Source organism: Panthera onca, chromosome A1 (assembly GCF_046562875.1).
Source record: "Panthera onca isolate mPanOnc1 chromosome A1, mPanOnc1 haplotype 2, whole genome shotgun sequence".
In the NCBI taxonomy this organism is placed as follows: Eukaryota; Metazoa; Chordata; class Mammalia; order Carnivora; family Felidae; genus Panthera; species Panthera onca.
Genome location: NC_138339.1, coordinates 124787809 through 124808676, shown reverse-complemented (window position 1 = coordinate 124808676; position 20868 = coordinate 124787809). Strand labels below are relative to the sequence as shown.

At 37.4% G+C, this 20868-nt stretch overlaps 1 protein-coding gene across 1 annotated transcript; it reads right to left on the bottom strand.

Annotated features, from left to right (window-relative positions):
- Nucleotides 1-774: 774 nt before the first annotated feature.
- NME5 (NME/NM23 family member 5) lies at nucleotides 775-20200 on the bottom strand. Its single transcript, XM_060636043.2, has 6 exons — nucleotides 20129-20200; nucleotides 19393-19566; nucleotides 11708-11913; nucleotides 10944-11044; nucleotides 4491-4609; nucleotides 775-978 (listed from the first exon to the last, which is right to left on the bottom strand). Exons 2-6 carry the CDS (start codon nucleotides 19519-19521, stop codon nucleotides 898-900), a joined length of 636 nt encoding a protein of 211 aa, XP_060492026.1. The 5' UTR covers nucleotides 19522-19566; nucleotides 20129-20200; the 3' UTR covers nucleotides 775-897.
- Nucleotides 20201-20868: the final 668 nt, after the last annotated feature.

Below are 20868 nucleotides of genomic sequence, written 5' to 3'. Positions count from 1 at the left end.
AGCTGGTTAAGTATCCAACTCTTGATTTTGGCTTAGGTCATGATCCCAGGGTGATGGGATCCAGCCCTCTGTGCTGAGTGTGGAGTTTGTTTAACGTTCTCTCTCTCCCTCCCTCTCTCTCTCTCTCTTCCTCTGCCCCTCTCCATGGCTTGCGTGCTATCTCTAAAAATAAATAAACTGTACAGTATCTTCTTTTGTATAGTTAAAACACTATCAAAAGTATCTCTACCTAGTCTTGTCCTAGTGGCATTTTCAGCAGCCACTACCTTTGCTGAGTACAGTGTGGGAATGTAAAGTAGCATGGAAATTTAAGAGAGGTTCTTTTTGGCACACAACATGAAGTAGTTATACATGGGGATGAGAGTCTTTTCATCTTCAGTTGTTTCTAATCCATCTTATTTTTTTTTTAATGTGTATTTATTTATTTATTTTTGAGGGAGGTACACAGAAAGAGAGAGAATCTCCATGCAGCCAGTGCAGAGTCTAGCTTGGGGCTTGAACTCACAGACTGCGAGACCAAACTGAGCGGAAATCAAGAGCTGGTTGCTTACCGAATGAGCCACCCCAGTGCCCCTCTAATGCATCTTAGATGAATTAATTGTTCTCTTAACAGAGTACCAGTCTGCAATTGCAAAACACTTAGAATTGTTTCATTAACATTCCAAATACTTCTAGATAAAATCAATTTTCCTATTAGAAAACAAAAACCATACCCTAAACCTGTATTTTACCTTAGATAATGTTATCTTACGCACAAAACACATTCTTTTAAAACTTATAAAGACAATTTATTTCACATGCAGTTACTTAAACCCTTAGGAAGGTTTGTTTCTTTTATAGCAGAAGCGTGTCTTTTACATTAAGATAGTGATTTGTCCTTTGAGGAACTTTATTTTACTAAAGTTCTTCTGCAGTTGGATTGTGACAAAGCTTTGGTTTGTTGGGATTATTTTTCAGCAGCCAATCAGCTAGCCAAATCTATGGAAAAAAGAAAAAAACTCTTAAGTTAATAAACATTTAATTATAAATACTATAAATAACAAATACTACGAATAGTATAAATATACTATATAAACATACACTACAAATAGTATAAATATGTACTATAGCAATTTATTTGTTGTTAAGTAGGCTTCACGCCCAGCGCAGAGTCCAACATGGGGTTCCAACTCACAACCATGAGATCAAGACCTGAGCAGAGATCAAGAGTCAGATGCTCTTTTGCTAAGTTTATTTATTTATTTTGAGAGAGAGAGAGAATAACCATGTGCACATGTGAATGGGGAAAGGGGCAGAGAGAGAGGGAGAGAGAGAGTCCCAAGCAGGCTCTGCACTGTCAGCACAGAGCCCTACATAGGGCTGAAACTCATGAACCGTGAGATCATGACCTGAGCTGAAACCAAGAGCCAGATGCTTAAGCCAATGAGGCACCCAGGTGCCTCTATCAATTTAAAACCTAGTACTATATCAATTTAAAACCTAGTTTTCAAAATCACTCTAAGAATGAGAAAATGACTATTAAAAAATTAAAACACTAAGTTTTATATTATGCAAGATTATCAAGTAGAGATCCAAACTGGCAAAGAAGTAAAACTATTTCCTTTTACAGATGACATAATCCTATATATAGAAAATCCCAAAGAATCCACAAGAAAGTTACTACAACTAATAAATGAATTTGGTCATTATTGAATCCAGACAAGATGACTTCAAAGACCATGTTTAGTAAATGGAACCAGAGGTATCTTTTTCTTTTCTTTACATTGTTCAGTAGTTTCAGGTTTCTTACTAAATAAACAGATGTTATTGTCACAATGAAAAGGAATTATTAAAGAAATAACCTAGGGGTGCCTAGGTGGCTCAGGTGGTTTGAGTGTTGGACTCTTAATTTTGGCTCAGGTCATGATCTCACAGTTCATGGGATAGACCCCCATCAGGCTCTGCGCTGCCAGCACGAATCCTGCTTGGGATTCTCTCTGTCCTTCTTTCTCTGCCCCTCTTCTGTGCACATGTGCATACAATCTCTCTCTTAAAATAAGTAAACATTTAAAAAAAGTAAAAAGTCCTGCCTAGGGGCATCTGGCTGGCGATAGAGTGTGTGACTCTTGATCTCAAGGGTCGTAAGTTCAAGCCCTACGTTGGATGTAGAGATTACTTAAAATAAGTAAATAAAATATAATAAAAAAAGAAATATCGTTTGTTTTTGGTAAAAGTGGCAAAATTAGTAGGAGAAATTAAATCTTTGTCTTCCAAAGGGGATTCCCTTTGAGAATGGTAACAGAGGCTAGAGATAACTATTTTATCAGGGCTGGTATTGAAATAACCTTCCCAGGGGCACCTGGGTGGCTCAGTCAGTTAAGTGTCTGACTTTGGCTCAGGTCATGATCTTGCACTCCATGAGTTTGAGCCCCGTGCCAACACAGAACCAGGAGCCTGCTTTGGATTCTGTCTCTGTCTCCCTCTGCCCCTCCCCCACTCATACTCTGTCTCTCGCTCTCAAAAATAAAATATACATTAAAATTTTTTTTTTAATTTTTAAAAATGTTTTTATTTATTTTTGAGACACAGAGAGACAGAGCATGAGCAGGGGAGGGGCAGAGAGAGAGGGAGACACAGAATCTGAAGCAGGGTCCAGGCTCTGAGTTGTCAGCACAGAGCCCGACGCGGGACTCAAACTCACAAGCTGTGAGATCATGACCTAAGCTGAAGTCAGACTCCCAATGGACTGAGGCACCCAGGTGCCCCCCAAAATATTTTTTAAATAACCTTTCCTGAGTTGCCTGGAGGGCTCAGTGGTAAGATCATGCCACTCTTGATCTTGGGGTTGTGAGTTCAAGCCCCACGTTGGGCACAGAGCTTACTTTAAAAAAATAAACACAGGGGTGCCTGGGTGGCTCAGTCGGTTAAGCGTCCGACTTCGGCTCAGGTCATGATCTTATAGTCTGTGAGTTCAAGCCCCGCGTCGGGCTCTGTGCTGACAGCTCAGAGCCTGGAGCCTGCTTCACATCCTGTGTCTTCCTTTCTCTCTGCCCCTTCCCTGCTCATGCTCTGTCTCTGTCTCAAAAATAAAATAAACATTAAAAAAAATTAAAAAAAAATAAATAAACACAATAAAATAATCTTTCCTCATTATCTGAGTCTTCAAATGAGTGAGAGTACCTGTAAAGAAGGAACCAGGAAGACATTTGGCCCTTGACAAGCACCCTAGTTCCTCCTATCCAACCGTTCTTTCACCTGACTGAGCAGTAATGAAGTATCTAGGGATGTGAACAAATATAAATTTTCTAAGGGTGCCTGGGTGGCTCAGTTGGTCCGACTCTTAGTTTCAGCTCAGGTTATGATCTTAAAATTTATGGGTTTGATCAAGCCCTGGGTCAGGCTCCATGCTGACAGCACAGAGCCTGCTTGGGATTCTCTCTCCCTCTCTACTTCCCCCCACTAGCTCTGTCTCTCTTTCAAAACAAATAAATAACCATTAAAAACAAGTTTTCTATGAAAAAAAGTTAGATATCATTAAAAATAAAAATGTTGAGACACATTTGGGTGGCTCAGTTGGTTAAGCATGGGACTCTTGATCTCAGCTCAGGTATCAATCTCAGGGTCATGAGTTCAAGTCCCGCGTTGGGCTCCCTGCTGGGCATGAAGCCTACTTTTAAAAAAATAATTTAAAAAATAATTTTGAATGTATTTAAATATATATCTAATTTTATCATTTGATTATATAAATCATACACAAAAACAATGCTCTGCAATTAAAGGATGCAGTATTGAAAATGTATTTAGAAACAATGTTTTTTCTTTGTTTTGTTGGAACAATTTTTTAAAAATTTTTGTATTATTTTTTTTAATGTTTATTTATTTCTGAGATACAGAGAGGCAGAGCATGAGTGGGGGAGCAGCAGAGAGAGAGGGAGACACAGAATCAGAAGCAGGCTCCAGGCTCTGAGCTGTCAGCACAGAGCCCAATGCGGGGCTCGAACTCACAAACCGTGAGATCATGACCTGAGCTGAAGTCAGTTGCTCAACCGACTGAGCCACCCAGGTGCCCCATTTTTTAAATTTTTTAATGTTTATTTATTCTTTAAATTTTTTAATGTTTATTTATTTATTTTTTGAGAGACAGAGAGAGTGTAAGCAAGAGTGGGGGAGGAGCAGAGAAAGAGGGAGACACAGGATCCAAAGCAGGCTACAGGTTCCCAGCTGTCAGCAGAGAGCCTGATGCAGGGCTTGAACCCATGAACTGAGAGATCATGACCTGAGCAGAAGTCGGATGCATAACCGACTGAGCCACCTAGGAGCCCCTAAAAACAATATTTTTTAAGAAGTAAAACACAGTAAGAGAATAAGTAATCCAAAGTTATACATAAGGGAGTATCTAAAATGTATAAGAGATAGTTCTTAAAATGCTCATTCACTGTTTCAAAAAATTTAATGTTTAAAATATGAAAACTATAGACAATTTCTTTAGAGTGAATAAAAACATTTCTTACAAAAGGATCTGCTGGTTTCTCCTTACAAAGGGCTGTGAGTCCTTTAAGCAGAGTTGGTGTTACATATAAATTTAAATAGTCCTTAGCAGCTTGTCCAACTGGAATAGGCTCAATAATCACTGTAAACACAAATGTATTCCCATTAAAATTAATACAAATGATGAAATATTATATAATCATTACAAAAGAAGAAATTTTAGTGGCATGATACTTACAAAGTTTTTTTTTAAAAAAAGGAAACAAAACTAGAATATAGCATACATAGTTTGTTCAAAAACACACAAGCACACACAGAGAAATAATAAGACTATATAAGACAGGCAAGAAACATATCAAAATGCTAGCAGTGATCATGTATAAAGTTCTGATTATGTTTTCTACTATATCCTTGCCTGCATTTCCATTTCCATATTTTTTATAGTAAATATCACAACGGACAATGTCATGAAAAAGAAAAATATGAATATCATGTAAAATCTAGGAGATTAATTAATTCCAACAATTAATTGCTGCCAAGAAAATGGCAGGCACTTTACAAAGTGGTATAGATATAACGTTGTACATGTATTTCTTGTTCTTTTATAGACTACTGAATGTACACATAAAATCTATTTGTGTCTATGTAATATATATTAACATTCCTGCTTATTTTTCAAGTTTTTAAATAAATTATATAACATATAGGAAAGTTTTAGTCTTTTTAGCTTTGTTTGAACACTATGTAGATCAATCAGACTCGTAGTACCAAAGAATATATTTATACAAGGAAGAATGTAGTTTACAGTCTTAAGTCTTTTGAGGATGACCTCCATTAATGTGCAACTTTCAATAAAGATGGGGATGCAAAGCTACTGGTCTCACATGTTCAGATCTAAATCGTTACTGGCCCAAGGAAAAAGAGGGTGGGAAGACAGATTTCTGTGTGACTAGTATATGGGCTCAATCTCAATGAGAGATACAACTAACAACAGGAGAGTCCTTTGCCAGGATGGCAGGTAAAGCTAGAAAACATCACAAAGGATTGGAATAAAAAGTTCCTTTCCTATTAGTCTCATTATAGCACTCTTTTTTGTACTGATTGTTGTAATAATTTTTAGTTACATAAATATTTAAGTTTATTTTTGAAGTGGGGTGGGAGGTTACAAGAGCATATGTGTGTGCATAGGGGAGAGGCAGAGAGAGAGGGAGACAGAGAATCCCAAGCAGACTCCTCACTGTCAGTGTAGAGCCTGACATGGGGCTTGAACTCACACACCGTGAGATTATGAGATTATGACCAGAGCCAAAATCAAGAGCTGGAGTGAATGAGCCACCCAGGTCCCCCTCCCCAGTGATTAATTATGTTTTAACACTTTTTCATGTGCTTATCAGCCACTCATATATCTTTTGTGAAATGTTTATTCAAATCTTTTACGTGTTTTTTTTTAATTTTTAAGGTTTTATTATTTATTTGTTTATTTTAGAGAGAGCAAGAGCATGCACATTTAAGGGAGTGGAGCAGTGGGAAAGAGAGAACCTCAAGCAGGCTCCAGGTTCAGCACAGAGCCTGATGTGGGGCTGGACCTCATGACCCTGAGCTGAAATCAATAGTTGGATGCTCAACTGCCTGAGCCACCCAGGCGCCCCTGAAAGGTTTTATTTTTAAGTACTCTCCACACCCAATGTGGGGCTTGAACTCAGAATGCTGAGGTCAAGAGTCACATGCTCTACTGACTAAGCCAGTCAGGTGCCTCTGCCTGATTTTTAATTGCCTGCCTTCTTTTTACTGAATTGTAAGAGTTCTTCATAAATTCTAGATACAAGTCTTTTATTTCATAAGATTTGCAAATATTTCTTATCACACTCTGTGGCTAATCTTTCCAATACTTTTAATGATGGCTTTTGAAACATAAAAGCTTTTAATTTTGATGTAGTCTAATTTATCAGTATTGTCTTTTATGGATCATGTTTTGAGGTCATACGCAAAAATCCTTTGTCCGACTCAAGGTCATGAAGATTTTCCATGTTTTCTTCTAGATATTTTTAGCCCTTATGCTTAGGTCTATGATCCATTGTTGTTAAGTTTTCTAATTGGTAAGAAAAGAGGATCTGAGTTCTTTCTCTTTTTTGGCATGAGGATATTCAGTTATCTTATCATCATTTGTTGAAAAAGACTATCTTTTCCCCGTCAAATTGTCTAGGTACTTTTGTTGAAAGTCAATCGACCATAAACGTATTTATGTAAGTATTTATTCCTAGATTCTTAATTCTGTTTCATTGGTTAATATGACTCATACAATACTGCCTTAGTTACTGTGGTCTCATAGTAAGTTTTGGTTTTTTTTTTAAGTTTATTTATTTATTTTGAGAGAGAGAGAGAGAGAACAGGGGACAGGCAGAGAGAGAGGGAGAGTGAATCCCAAAAATTTCTGCACTGACAACGCAGAGCCCAATGTGGAGTTGGAACCCCTGAACTGTGAGATCAAGACCTGAGCCAAAATCAAGAGTCCAACGCCTAATTTGACTGAGCCACCATCATAGTAAGTTTTGAAATCAGGTTAGTGGAAGTTATCAAACTTTGTTCTTTTTGAAAATTGTTTTAGCTTGTCTAGATCTTTTGCAATTACATATACATTTTTTAATGTTTATTTATTTCTGAGACAGAGAGAGAGCATGAGTGGGGGAGGGGCAGAGAGAGAGGGGGACACAGAATCCAAAGCAGGCTCCAGGCTCTGAGCTGTCAGCACAGAGCCCGATGCGGGACTCAAACTCAAAGATTGTGAGATCATGACCTGAGCCAAAGTCAGACACTCAACCGACTGAGCCACCCAGGTGCCCACAATTACATATACATTTTAAAGTCAGCTTATCAACTTCTACATAAAAGAATGCATGGATTTTGACAGGGATTGCATTAATTGATCAATTTGGAGAGAAATGCCATCTTGACAACATTGACTCTTCTGATACATCAACGTGTGAGGTCTATTCATCTTAGATAGTCTTTGATTTCTTTCAGTAATGTTTTGTGCTTTTCATTGTACAAGAATTGTACTTCTTTTGTTAAGCTTATTCCTAAGTATTTTATTATTTATTTAATTCCAGTATAATTAATATACAGTGTATTATATTAGTTTCAGGTGTACAATATAGTGATTCAACAATTCTATATACTACTCAGTGTTCATCAAAAGAAGTGTACTCTTAATCCCCACCACCTATTTCACCCAACACCCCACCCAGCTACTCTCTGGTAACCATGTTTCTTCTTTTTTTTTTTTGGTGTTGTTCTCTATTTTTAAGAGTCTAATTTTTTTGGTCTCTTTTTTTCTTTGTTCATTTTGTTTTGTAAATCCCACCTATGAGTGAAATAGTATTTTATTATTTTTGATGCTATTGTGAATGAAATTATTTCCTTAAATTTAGTTTTGGATTGTTCCTACCTCATCTATTTTTGCTGACCATTTATTATTTCTCTCTAGCAACTAGGGCCGGATGGATTAATGTGAAAATAAAGAATCTTTTCATGTTTCTTACAGAGATGAACCTTCATTGAACTTTTTGAAGCTTTCTAATAATATTTATAGTTTATACACTGCATTGCATATTTATTTTTATAGATTTTTAATATGTGATCATTTTGAGAGCAGGGACATATTCATCTTTGTATTTCTGGCACATAGTAGGTAATACAATAAATTTGTTGAAGCAATGGGATGTAACAAAACTTTGAGTTAGCCGTCTCATATCAAAGGGAAGCAAACTATATTTTTCAAAGGTTAGGAACATGTCTTTGAATATCTTTATAACTTGCTTGAGTGACTCATCATACTGAGTTTTGCACATAGTTCTTTTCATTTTTTTTAATGTTTATTTTATTTATCTTGAGAGAGCATGTAAGCAGGGGAGGAGCAGAAAGAGAGGGAGAGAGAGAGAACCCCAAGCAGGCTCCACACTGTGGTGCAGAGCCCAATGTGAGACCCAAACCCACAAACCACAATATCATGACCTGAGCCCAAACCAAGAGCCAGATGCTTAACTGACTGAGTCACCTAGGCATCCCCCTGCACATAGTTCTTGAGTGACTGGTAAGCAAGAGGGAGCTCATATCCCTAATTGAGAATTTACTCCAGAGAGCTTCACATTCTCACAGCAAAAGATCTGCAACATGGTAGGTAATTAATCTTTATATTTATCCTGCAACAGCTGCTTCTCAAATGTCTGACTTTATCTCGTAAACTCATGTCTAGAGGCCTAATTAATGGTAAAATCAAAAGCAATCTAAAATAACAATTGAGGAATATAATCCTATGAGTAAGAAGAGCTTTCAAAAAAAGGACTAGAAAAAACAAAACAATAATAGGAGTTAATATTTGAGCACAGAAGCACAAGACATTATAAGAATTGTATATATATGTATACATTTAACCCTAACAATATCCCTATTAGGTAGGAAGGTACTAATCTATTTGCATTTGACTGATGAGAAAAGAAAGACTCACAGAGAGGTTAGATGTCTGGAGCCAGAAGAAAATTCTAATTCGTTAGTACCTAGACTAAATCTAAGTACTATCACATTAAAAAGACATTTCATGGGGGCACCAGTTGGCTCAATCATCAGAAGATGTGACTCTTGATCTCAGGGTCGTGAGTTTAAGCCCCACATTGGACATGAAACCTACTTAAAAAAATAAAGGGGGGCGGGGTGTGGGTGGCTCAGTCAGTTCAGTGTCTGACTTCAGCTCAGGTCATGATCTCGCGGTTCTTGAAATCGAGACCCATATTGGGCTCTGTGCTGACAGCTCAGAGCCTGGAGCCTGTTTCAGATTCTGTGTCTCCCTTTCTCTCTGCCTCTCCCCTGATTGCTCTTACTCTGTGTCTCTGTCTCTCTCCTCAAAAATAAATAAACATTTTTAAAAATTTGAAAAAAAGACATTTCATGTTTGAGATATAATTCAAAACAATATAGAAGATTGAGAAGTAGAAGCAGAGGTTATAGATGAAATAAGACTGACCAAAATTATTTAAATTGGGTGATAGTTTCATTAAGCGTTTATTATACTATTCTGTCTATTGTTGGTTATGTTTGGAGTTTTCTACAATAAACAATTTCAAAAAAATACCCTAATGGAAAGGTTATGTGACAGAAATTAGTAAGAGTAAAATATATACAAATCCTTTTGGGTACAAATATCTATAAACAGGTGTTGTGGGGTATCTGGCTGGCTCAGTTGGGCCCCATATTGGGCGTAGAGATTGCTTAAAAATAAAAAAGTAAAACAAAACAAAACAAACAAAAAAACACACCAGGTTTTGTTTAAGAATCAAGACTTTTAAAGTTCCAAGAGAGTTTTCAGTTTTCTTTGAATAAATCCTCCACAGAAAATACTGAGGAATAAGTCTAAATGACTTAAAAAAAAAAAATAGGCCAAAAAATATTCTATGCTTCTCAATGCTGTAAGTTTTTTAAATGTTTATTTTTGAGAAAGAGAGAGCTCACACAAGCAGGGGAGGGTCAGAGAGAATGGGAAACAGAGGATCTGAAGTGGGCTCTTCACTGACAGCAGAGAGCCCAATGCAGGGGCCAGGGGCTCGAAGACACCAACCGTGAGATCATGACCTGACCTGAAGTGGGATGCTCAATTGACTGAGCTACTCAGGCACTCAAATGCTTTACATTAAAAAAAAGATGTTTATTTATTTTGAGAGAGAGAGAGAGAGAGAGAGAGAGAGAGGGCACGCATGAGCAGGGGACAGGCAGAGAGACAGAGAGGGAGAGAGAAAAAGAATCCCAAGCAGACTCTGCACTGACAGATGGGGCTCCATCTCAGCAACCATGAGTCATGACCTGTGCCAATATCAATACTTGAATGCTCAACCAACGGAGCCACGCAGGTGCCCCTACATTTTTTTCTGTACAACAGAAATCACCAAATTTTCTTCCTGATCTAAAAATATTACTGAAATAAACTAAAAACCTCAATGCCGTTCTTTATTATGCCCATTTCTAAAAGGTTTACAACGTCCATAACAGGATGGAAAAAAAAAAATGAGCCTGAGAACTATTAATTTCACAACTGCACGAGTATTCATTAGGCAACCAGTAGAGAAAATGTTACATCTATCCTAATTTCCAAGGGAGATTCTTTTTTTCATGTGTAACAAACTTTACTGACTCATTAGGGATAACTTACGGAATTGCAACAAAGGAGAAGAAAAACCCTAAATAGGGCTAGTCTAAGAGAAAAGATAAAAAAAGCAAACCCTTCTCAAAAGATTCCCTAGAGGGCACAATTTAGTTATGAGGGAAATAGTGACTTTTCCATTTTTGGCTTCAGATTTTTAAGTAACTATAACTTGAAAATATGACAAAATATATTGGAGAAAACCCCTGCTATTTTTCTTTCCAGCTATATCACCCAAATAAAAGAAAAAGCAAACAATAGGAACATGCAATACTCATCGATAACTCACCTTCAGGAAACATGAATCGAATTTCTCTTTCTGCTGCAGCAAAGTCATTACTCCCATGAAGTGCATTCCTTAGGTCATCTGTGCCATAAATTGCCCTTAGACTAAAAGCAAGTTAGAGATGATAACCATCCAATGTGATATCCTTTCCTTACTCTTTACATATGCATTCTGCTCAGGAAATTTACAGAAGCATTGCCACTTCTCACATATATGTAAGTTTTAATCTATTTTGATTTTAAGCCTAAATCTATCTAGATGAGGGTCAAATATATTTAAATCTGCAGGAGAGATACACTGGGAAAATAGGAGTTCTCTGGCTTAAGAGGTGGTGTTTTGTGAGAAGTGAAAAGGCAATGCATATTCAAAAGTGCAAGAATTCAATGTCCTCAAGTTCCCAAACTTTAATGATAATGCTGAAAATCTGGTTTTATGGCCCTTTATTACCAATATTATTTTAAAAAGCCATGCCAATTTTCCTATGAAAAATCCCACTTCAGTGGCGGTTTGATTCAAGGATGAGAGAAGAATGAGGCTAATCAACCATAAATCAAACATTCCCTGAGGACTTTTGTGGCATTTAGTGTTAACACAGACATTTAAATAGCTACAGTGTAAAACTGACCCCCCTACCCCAACCAAAATACCAAAAAGTTGATTTAGGAAAACTTTCAAATGCAAAGACACTTCTATTATAATGAAATCAGTTTTTTGTTGTTGTTGTTTTTGTTTTTGTTGGATTCCTTTTTTCCCCCTAGGAAAGTTACCTGTCTGGGTGTGTCTCCTTAGCTACTAAGGTATTACTTGGTCCCAAAAGTTCTTTCCAGTAAGAGATGGCTTTATGTCTAGCTAATATCATGGCAACAAGTGGTCCAGAACTCATATAAGCTGTCAAATTGGGGAAAAACATTTTCCCATACTGTTCCACATAAAAGTTACTACAGTGCTCAGGGCTGAGATGTAGTTTTCTTCTCTATAAGAAAAACAAAGTCAACAAAAGTATTTAAAATGACAATTCAATAATAACTCATTGTCATTAGTAACTTGAAATTAATACTAATCTCATTACAAATTTGAGATTTTTGTATTATGAAGAAAGGGAGAGGGAAGAAAGTTAAATGTAGGCTATAAATAAAATTCTATAAGTTATTTAACCAACCCTTGCTCACTGTTGATATGAATGTAAACTGGCAAAACCACTTGGAAAACAGTATGGAGGTCCATCAAAATATTAAAAATAAAACTACCATATGACCCAGATCAAGATGTCATATGGATCAAGGATGTGTATGTATGTTTGCATATATATTGTATATACACTTAAAAATATATATATATATATATATATAATGGAATATTAATCAGCCTTGAAAGGAATGAGATCTTGCCATTCATGACAACGTGGATGGACCTAAAGGGTATTATGCTAAGTGAAACAAGCTTGAGAAAGACAGATACCATGATTTCACTTACATGTGGAATCCAATAAAACAAATGAATAAACAAACAATAACAGACTCTTAAATACAGAGAATAAACTGGTAGTTGCCAGGGGTTTGGGAGGGATGAGCAAAACAGATGAAGGGAATTAAGAGGTAGGAACTTCTAGTTACAAAATAAATCACAGAGATGAAAAGTACAGCATAGGGAAGAGAGTCAGTAAAATTGTAATAACCTGGTATGGTGACAGATGGTGACCACATTTACTGTGGTAAGCTCTGAGGGATGTACAGAATTGTCAAATCAGTATGTTGTACACCTGAAACTAATATAACATTGTATATTAATTATACTTAAATAAAAAAGAGCTATTTAACCTAAGAAAAACTATTCCTATTTGGCAGTCTCCTTCAATATATGGTTTGTTAATGATGAATTCAGCTTATCTCCTTAAAGTAAAAAGACTACTATCACAAATATTTTGTTAATATATACTTTGTATACATTGAAGTAACAAAATTAGATTTTAGAACATTCCAAATTCATCTTTTACCTATTTGTGTGATATTTTCTTATTTATTGTGAAACTTTCCTACATTATTTTAGGGAGCTGGTCTCATTATGGAACTTAGAAATAACACCCAGTATAATGACGCTATAAACAAGTTTTTCTCTTGAATGTGAAAATTGTGTATTTATTCTGGTTCTGCCATAAATATGTAGATTGACTGTGATGTTAAGAAAAAATAGTTGGTATTAAGTGTCTCAGTTTGAAAGAATATAAATTGTTGAGGGCAAATAAACATTATTTTCTTCACAAATGAGACTATATGAATGAATCAGTAAAAATATCATAGAAGTCAGCCATTCTTCTGACTGGAGATCATCCTTCTCTAAAAGCAGCTATTTGAATGCTTTTTAAAAATCATCCACTAACGGGGCACACGGGTGGCTCAGTGGGTTGGGCATCTGACTCTTAGTTTCAGCTCAGGTCATGATCTCGTGGTTTGGGAGTTCAAGCCTTGCATCAGCACAGAGCCTGCTTGGAATGCTCTCTTTCTCCCTGCCTCTCCCCTGCTCATGCTCGCTCTCTCTCTCTCTCTCTCTCTCTCTCAAAAATAAATAAATAAACTTTTAAAAAATCATCCAATACTACTGTTTCTCAGTTCCACTAAAGGTGGATCATGAAGGAAAAGACTCAAAATATAAAAGAGGGATTCAAAGCCCTCATTAAGGAAAACTTCTGGCTAGAATAAAGATGATCAGAATGTGAATAAATCACTAGGTCAAAGCTACAAATCTCCATATTTAAGGCAGAGAGCTATCTTTCTAAAGTTGGTTAGATGTTCCTAAGAGTATAGTGTGAAATTTACCAAGTGATCTCTTAAAACTTCTAATACTATCATGTATCCTCAGGTTTCAGAAACTTGGCCAAACTGCCTAAAGCAAGAAATGGGAAGATGCTTACCTAGGTGGGTCAGCATTGCTGTAAACAGGCTCTACTGACAAACTTAACATTCTCACCAGCCAAGGATCAGCTACCACAAAACAGGTGCTTGGATCTGTTCTCATACTGAAATTCATATAGTCAAGAAAAAGAAACTCGAGAAATTATAAAACCGCCTGATTTAATATAATCCTTGATTCTTTATTTAAAATAAAGATGTGTCAGTATTTGTGATTCTTATGCATATTGGTATGGGGGGTTTGTTGTTGAGTTAAAAATAAAAATTTGATCTGTTAAAATGTAAGCCCTTGTCACACACCCCTTAACAACCAAGGGAACCCACCTTCTGCAGGTGTGCCACCTAATGCAGCATACTTACAAAAATTAAGAGCTCCTTTTATTTTTTTAAGTTTATTTATTTTGTGAGAGAGGTGGGGGAGGGGCAGAGAGAGAGGGAGAGAGGAGAGAAATCCAACCAGGCTTTGCATACTCAGGGCAGAGCTCCATGTGGGGATCAAACGCAGGAACTGAGAGATCATAACCTAAGCCAAAATCAAGAGTCAGAAGCTTAACCGACTTAACCACCCAGGCACTCCAAGAGCTTTTTTTAAACTAAAATTGGGGGGGGGGGGGCACCTGGGTGGTTCAGTCGGTTAAACGTCCGACTTTGGCTCAGGTCATGATCTCACGGTTTGTGAGTTCAAGCCTCACATTAAGCTTGCTGCTGTCAGCATGGAGCCTACTCCGGATCCTATGTCCATCCCCAACTTGTGCGCCCTCTTTCTCAAAAAATAAAGTGAAATTAATACTGAATCAGTAATTATATTGGTTGATTTAAAATTACATAGGGGCACCTGGTTGGCTTGGTCGGTGAAACATGCAACTCTTGGTCTTGGAGTTGTGAGGGTAAATATTTTCACAAAGAGAAGTAGTATTAAATGATATCAAAAAAGGAACCATTAGTTTCTAAAAGAAGAAAGACTGCCACCTACTGAAAGGATACATCATTTTTCAGAAGGTTTTCCCTAGATGGGACAAGAAAGCCTCAAGTTCAGTGGACTCCCAACTACAATAAAGCCTGCTTTAAAAGCATACAATACAAAGAATAAATACTATACAACTCTACTTACATGACACATCTAGAAAAGTCAAAGTCGGAGGACAGAAAAACACAGAATAGTGGTTACCAGAGGCTGAAAAGAGGGGTAAACAGAATGAGTGATTAATAAGCAGTCTCAGTTTCAGTTGACAAAAATTCTGGAGATGGATAGTGGTGATGGCTGCACAACAAAGGGAATGTACTTAATGGTACTGAACTGTACACCTAAAAATGGTGAAAATAGTAAATTTTATGTTGTGTATATCTTATCACAATTAAAACAAACAAAACAAAGCATACAGTATACCAAGGCCTTCTTTGCTATGAAATTTACTGCTGATTAGGGAAAGTGTTAAATATTACCATTCACACTAATTTTTCATTCATAATTTAATTCATACTTAAATTTTCACTAATTATTTTTACTAAATTTTTTTTTGTTTACTTTTGAGAGAAACAGAGACAGAGTATGAGTGGGGGAGGCACAGAGATAGAGGGTGACAAAGAATCTGAAGTAGGTTCTAGGCTCTGAGCTGATGTTTAACTGACTGAATCACCCAGGCACTGCCCTGGGTAACCGTTTTTAATCTCCTAGTGTTTCATTTGCAAATATTGGCAAACATGAATACATATTACTTTTTCTCTTTCTACCACACAAGATTTTTATACACTGCTCTGCATCTTATTTTTTCCATAGCAGGACACAAACAGGTTCCTCTTTTTTCATTTTACAATTAGCTGCATTGTATTCAATTTGGTGGTTTCACCAGAGTTTACTTAACCAATTCTTTTTCTAAAGACTTTTTTCTTTTTTTTTCATTTTTTAAAATTTACATCCAAATTAGTTAGCATATAGTACAACAATTTCAAGAGTAGATTCCTTAGTGCCCCTTACCCATTTAGCCCATCCCCCCTCCCACAACTCCTCCCATAACCCTCAGTTTGTTCTCCATATTTATGAGTCTCTTCTGTTTTGTCCCCCTCCCTGTTTTTATATTATTTTTGTTTCCCTTCCCTTATGTTCATTTGTTTTATCTCTTAAAGTCCTCATATGAGTGAAGTCATATGATTTTTGTCTTTCTCTAATTTCACTTAGCATTATACCCTCCAGTTCCATCCACGTAGGTGTAAATGGCAAGATTTCACTCTTTTTGATTGCCGAGTAATATTCCAGTGTATAGATATACCGCATCTTCTTTATCCATTCATCTATCGATGAACATTTGGGCTCTTTCCATACTTTGACTATTGTTGATAGTGCTGCTATAAACAAGGGGGAGCATGTGTCCCTTTGAAACAGCACACCTGTATCCTGTGGATAAATGCCTAGTAGTGCAATTGCTGGGTCGTAGGGTAGTTCTATTTTTAGTTTTTTGAGGAAACTCCATACTGTTTTCCAGAGTGGCCGCACCAGCTTGCATTCCCATTTTTGAAAAAAATTTTTAATGTTTATTTATTTTTTGAGAGAGAGAGAGAGAGAATGAGAGCATGAGTGGGGGAGGGGCAGAGAGCAGGGGAGACACAGAATCTGAAGCAGGCTCCAGGCTCCAAGTTGTCAGCACAGAGCCTGATGCAGGGCTTGAACCCATGAACCGTGAGATCATGACATGAGCGGAAGTCAGACACGTAACCAACTAAGCCACCCAGATGCCCCTCTAAATACTTTAAGTAATCTGTATATCCAACTGGGATTCGAACTCACAACCCTGAGATCAAGAGTAGCATGCTCTACAGACTGAGCCAGGCAGATGCCCCTATTTAACCAATTTTCTAATGCTAGGTTATTTTTAATCTTTTGCTGGAAAACAAACAATACCACAAAAAATAACTTGTATACATATAATGTCATATTAATACATGGGTCACAGGAGGGATCCCCAGCATTAGAAGTGCTGAGTCAAAGGGTACATGCATCTGTAATATTGATAGATAACTGCAAGTTTCCCTTCTATAGCGGTTGTGCCATTTACTTTTATATTTTTGCCAGATGGTATTTCAGGGCTGTTTTCATTTGCTTTTTCCTTGTTAGAGATTGGTCATTTTTTCATATGTTTAAGATGCATTTGTTTTTCTTTTTCTGTGATCATCCACATGATCTATCCTTTTTTCTTTTAAAGTTTATTTTTGAGAGAGAGAGAGCACCAGTTAGTGAGGGGCAGAGAGAGAGTGAGAGAGAATCCTATGCAGGCTGCACACTGACAGTGCCCGATGAGGAGCCTGAGCTCACCTAAAGCAGGGCTTGAACTCACAAACTGTGCGATCATGACTTGAGCCAAAGTCAGACACTCAACTGACTGAGCCACCCAGGCACCCCAACATTTCTGCCCATTTCCAACTGAATTTTTATCTTTTCCTAGGAACTCTTTATGTATTAAGGAGATTAGCCCTTTGCCTATCATGAATTGCAAATCTTTTTTCCAAGTTTGTTATTTGCTTTTGACTTTGTTTATAATGTTTACTTAGCTATGTAGAAGTTTCTGGGGCGCCTGGGTGGCTCAGTCGGTTGAGCGTCCGACTTCGGCTCAGGTCACGATCTCGCGGTCCGTGAGTTCGAGCCCCGCATCGGGCTCTGGGCTGATGGCTCAGAGCCTGGAGCCTGCTTCCGATTCTGTGTCTCCCTCTCTCTCTGCCCCTCCCCCGTTCATGCTCTGTCTCTCTCTCTGTCTCAAAAATAAATAAACGTTAAAAAAAAAAATTTAAAAAAAAAAAAAAAAAAAAAAAAAGAAGTTTCTTATGTTTATAGTTGTATCAATCTTTTCTTTTATGGCTCCTAGACAAGACACCACAGTAAAAAAAAAAAAAAAAAAAAAAAAAAAATAAGGCTGTCCTACTCCAAGAACAAAAAGAAACTTAAGCATCTTTTTTTCTACAGTTTATATGTTTAATATTAATTTTTATTTTTTTAATGTTTTTATTTATTTTTGAGAGAGAGAAAGCATGAGTAGGGGAGGGGCAGAGAAAGAGAGAGGGAGACATAGAATCTGAAGCAGGCTCCAGGCTCTTAGCTGTCAGCACAGAGCCTGACTCAGGGCTAGAGCTCACGAGGCAAGAGATCATGATGTGAGCTGAAGTCAGATGCTTAACTGAGTCACCCAGGCAACCCTATGCTTAATTTTTAAATATTTAAATCTTAAATCCATTTGGAGTTTACCCTGGTATACACAGTATAATATTTGAATCCAACTTTTTTTTAACGGTTACCGAATTTTCCTAACATTTATTAAAAAGTTCTCAACTTGAGTCTTTTAAATATATTAAATATTTTATTATACATTCCTGCACTTTTTCCTTATACTTTCTTGTACCATTCCTACCCTGAACCTCTACGTATCCTCCTAAGCTTATCTGAAATTCCTCATCTTTCCTGAGGACTGAAATTTTCTTTTTTCTTTCATAAAACACTGACAAAACAGACAATATGACACTGTAGAAATAAAAGAAAATTTAAAAATCCTGGAATTTTAAGTAGGGATGGTACAGAAAGGATTACTTAAAATATCCTGGGGCACCTGGGTAACTCAATTGATTGAGTGTCTGGCTCTTGATTTTGGCTCAGGTTATGATCTCACCACTGGTGAGATGGAGTCTTGCACCAGGCTGTGTACAGAGCCTGCTTGTGATTCTCTGTCTCCCTCTCTCAAAAACAAATATTTTTAAAAATCCCATTATATTTGATGATAATCTTTTTTTTTAAGTTTATTTATTTATTTTTAGAGAGAGAGGAAGAGAGAGCATGAGTGGGGGAGGTGCAGAGAGAGGGAGGATCTTGGGATCCACACTGTCAGCATGGAGACCAATGGAGGGCTTGAGCCCACAAACTGTGAAATCATGACCTGAGCCGAAATCAAGAGCTGGACATTAATCGACTGAGCCACCCAGGCACCCTTAATGATAATCTTTAACAACACTCCTTTTACATACATTCTCAAACCTCTAACAACTGCAGAATAAGTGTAAGGCTTAACACTTTAAATGTCTGTAATAATTGAAAAAGAAAATACCAACAGTCCATCAATTGAGGAACAAGGAAATAAAGTGTGGTTCACTCACACAGGGGAGTATTACACAGAAGTTAGGAAGAATGAGAGATTCAGATGTAATAACATGGAATGCTACCTAAGCAACTTTGTCAAGGGAAGAGAATTGTACTATCTTATGGAGGGAAATGTTTGTAAATGCATTGAAAAATTCTGAAAGGACAGAAAGCTTTAAGTAGTTGCCTTTCCCTGGAAACTGAAACTTGGGTGGGAGAGGAAGGTGGAGGAAAAAGGAATTTTAATTCTCATTTTAGATCCTTTTGAGGTGTGAAAAGCTTTTTAAAACACATATAACTTTTATACTTAAAATAAATGTTAAATTTAAAGCTAAATACTAGCAACTAAACAGGTTAACATGTTTACATAAACATTTAAAAAAGAAAAAAGGAAAGAGAAGAAAAAAACAAGATCATTATGCCCAGAAGTTACCTGAACAATGGTGAATCCAGATCTGAGAATAATATCTTGTATCTCCTCCTCTTTGTCAACAATATCCGGTTTGATAATAGCCAGAGTTTTTTCTACATATATCTGAGGTGGGGGCATTGATATCTGCATTCTGCCTTTACGATGTAAATTTAGGAGACTCTCCACAGGAATCAACTGCAATGACAGGCATCAACCCCACCCCAAATTTAATGTAATTGTGACTAAGAACAGAGTTATTAGGCGCTTGATTTTATTAACTTATAAAATTAGAAACTGCGGAGTCTTTTTCTATTAGCAGTGTCTTGATAATATGATATGAGGTGGCAGGGAGCCTGGCTGGTTCAGTTCCAGGAGCATGAGACTCTTGATTTCTGGGTGGTGGGCTTGAGCCTCAGGTAGGGTATAGAGATTAAACTAAACTAAAACAAACAAACACCATTTCTCCTCTATGTCTAATTCATGCCTTGGTTTTCCTAAGCGCTTTCCTTGAGGGGGAGAGGCAAGGGGCAGTCTGAAGGCCTGGGCCTGGCTCAGACTCTCAGGCTTGCAGGTGAAAACTCTGTTGGCCACTCTGCAGCAACTCTCTACTCTAGGGACAGGTAAGCCGCTTCGTTCCCACCCCTCCTGGAAGACCACATGTAAGGTCTGGCCTGGGTAGAAACCAGGATCGCCAAATTGCAGTGCATTTCCAAAGTGTACTGCAGATTCTGAGCAAGGACCTCATCTATGCACTCACCCTAGTGCCTGCTCCTCTAGTGCCACCGTAGCTTGTTGCTAGGAGACCTGAAGCACAGTTCAGGGATGGTGGCTGCACAGGGCCAATCCAGCAGAGTGCATCACAGGCTCTGGCTGGTTTCTTTCTTTCTTTTTTTTAATTTTAGTATTTTTTAAATACGAAATTTATAGTCAAATTGGTTTCCATACAACACCCAGTGCTCATTCCAACAGGTGCCCTCAATACCCATCACCCATCTTCCCCTCCCTCCCACCCCCCATCAACCCTAAGTTTGTTCTCAGTTTTTAAGAGACTCTTATGTTTTGGCTCCCTCCCTCTCTAACCTTTTTTTTTTTTCCTTCCCCATGGTCTTCGGTTAAAAGTTTCTCAGGAACCACCTAAGAGTGAAAACATATGGTATCTGTCTTTCTCTGTAGGACTTATTTCACTTAGCATAACATTCTCCAGTTCCATCCACGTTGCTACAAAAGGCCCTATTTCATTCTTTCTCATTGCCACGTAGTATTCCATTGTGTATATAAACCACGGTTTCTTTATCCATTTATCAGTTGATGGACATTTAGACTCTTCCCATAATTTGGCTATTGTTGAAAGTGCTGCTATAAACATTGGGGTACAAGTGCCCCTATGTATCAGCACTCCTGTATCCCTTGGGTAAATTCCTAGCAGTGCTATTGCTGGGTCATAGGGTAGATCTATTTTTAATTTTTTGAGGAACCTCCACACTTTCCAGAGCGGCT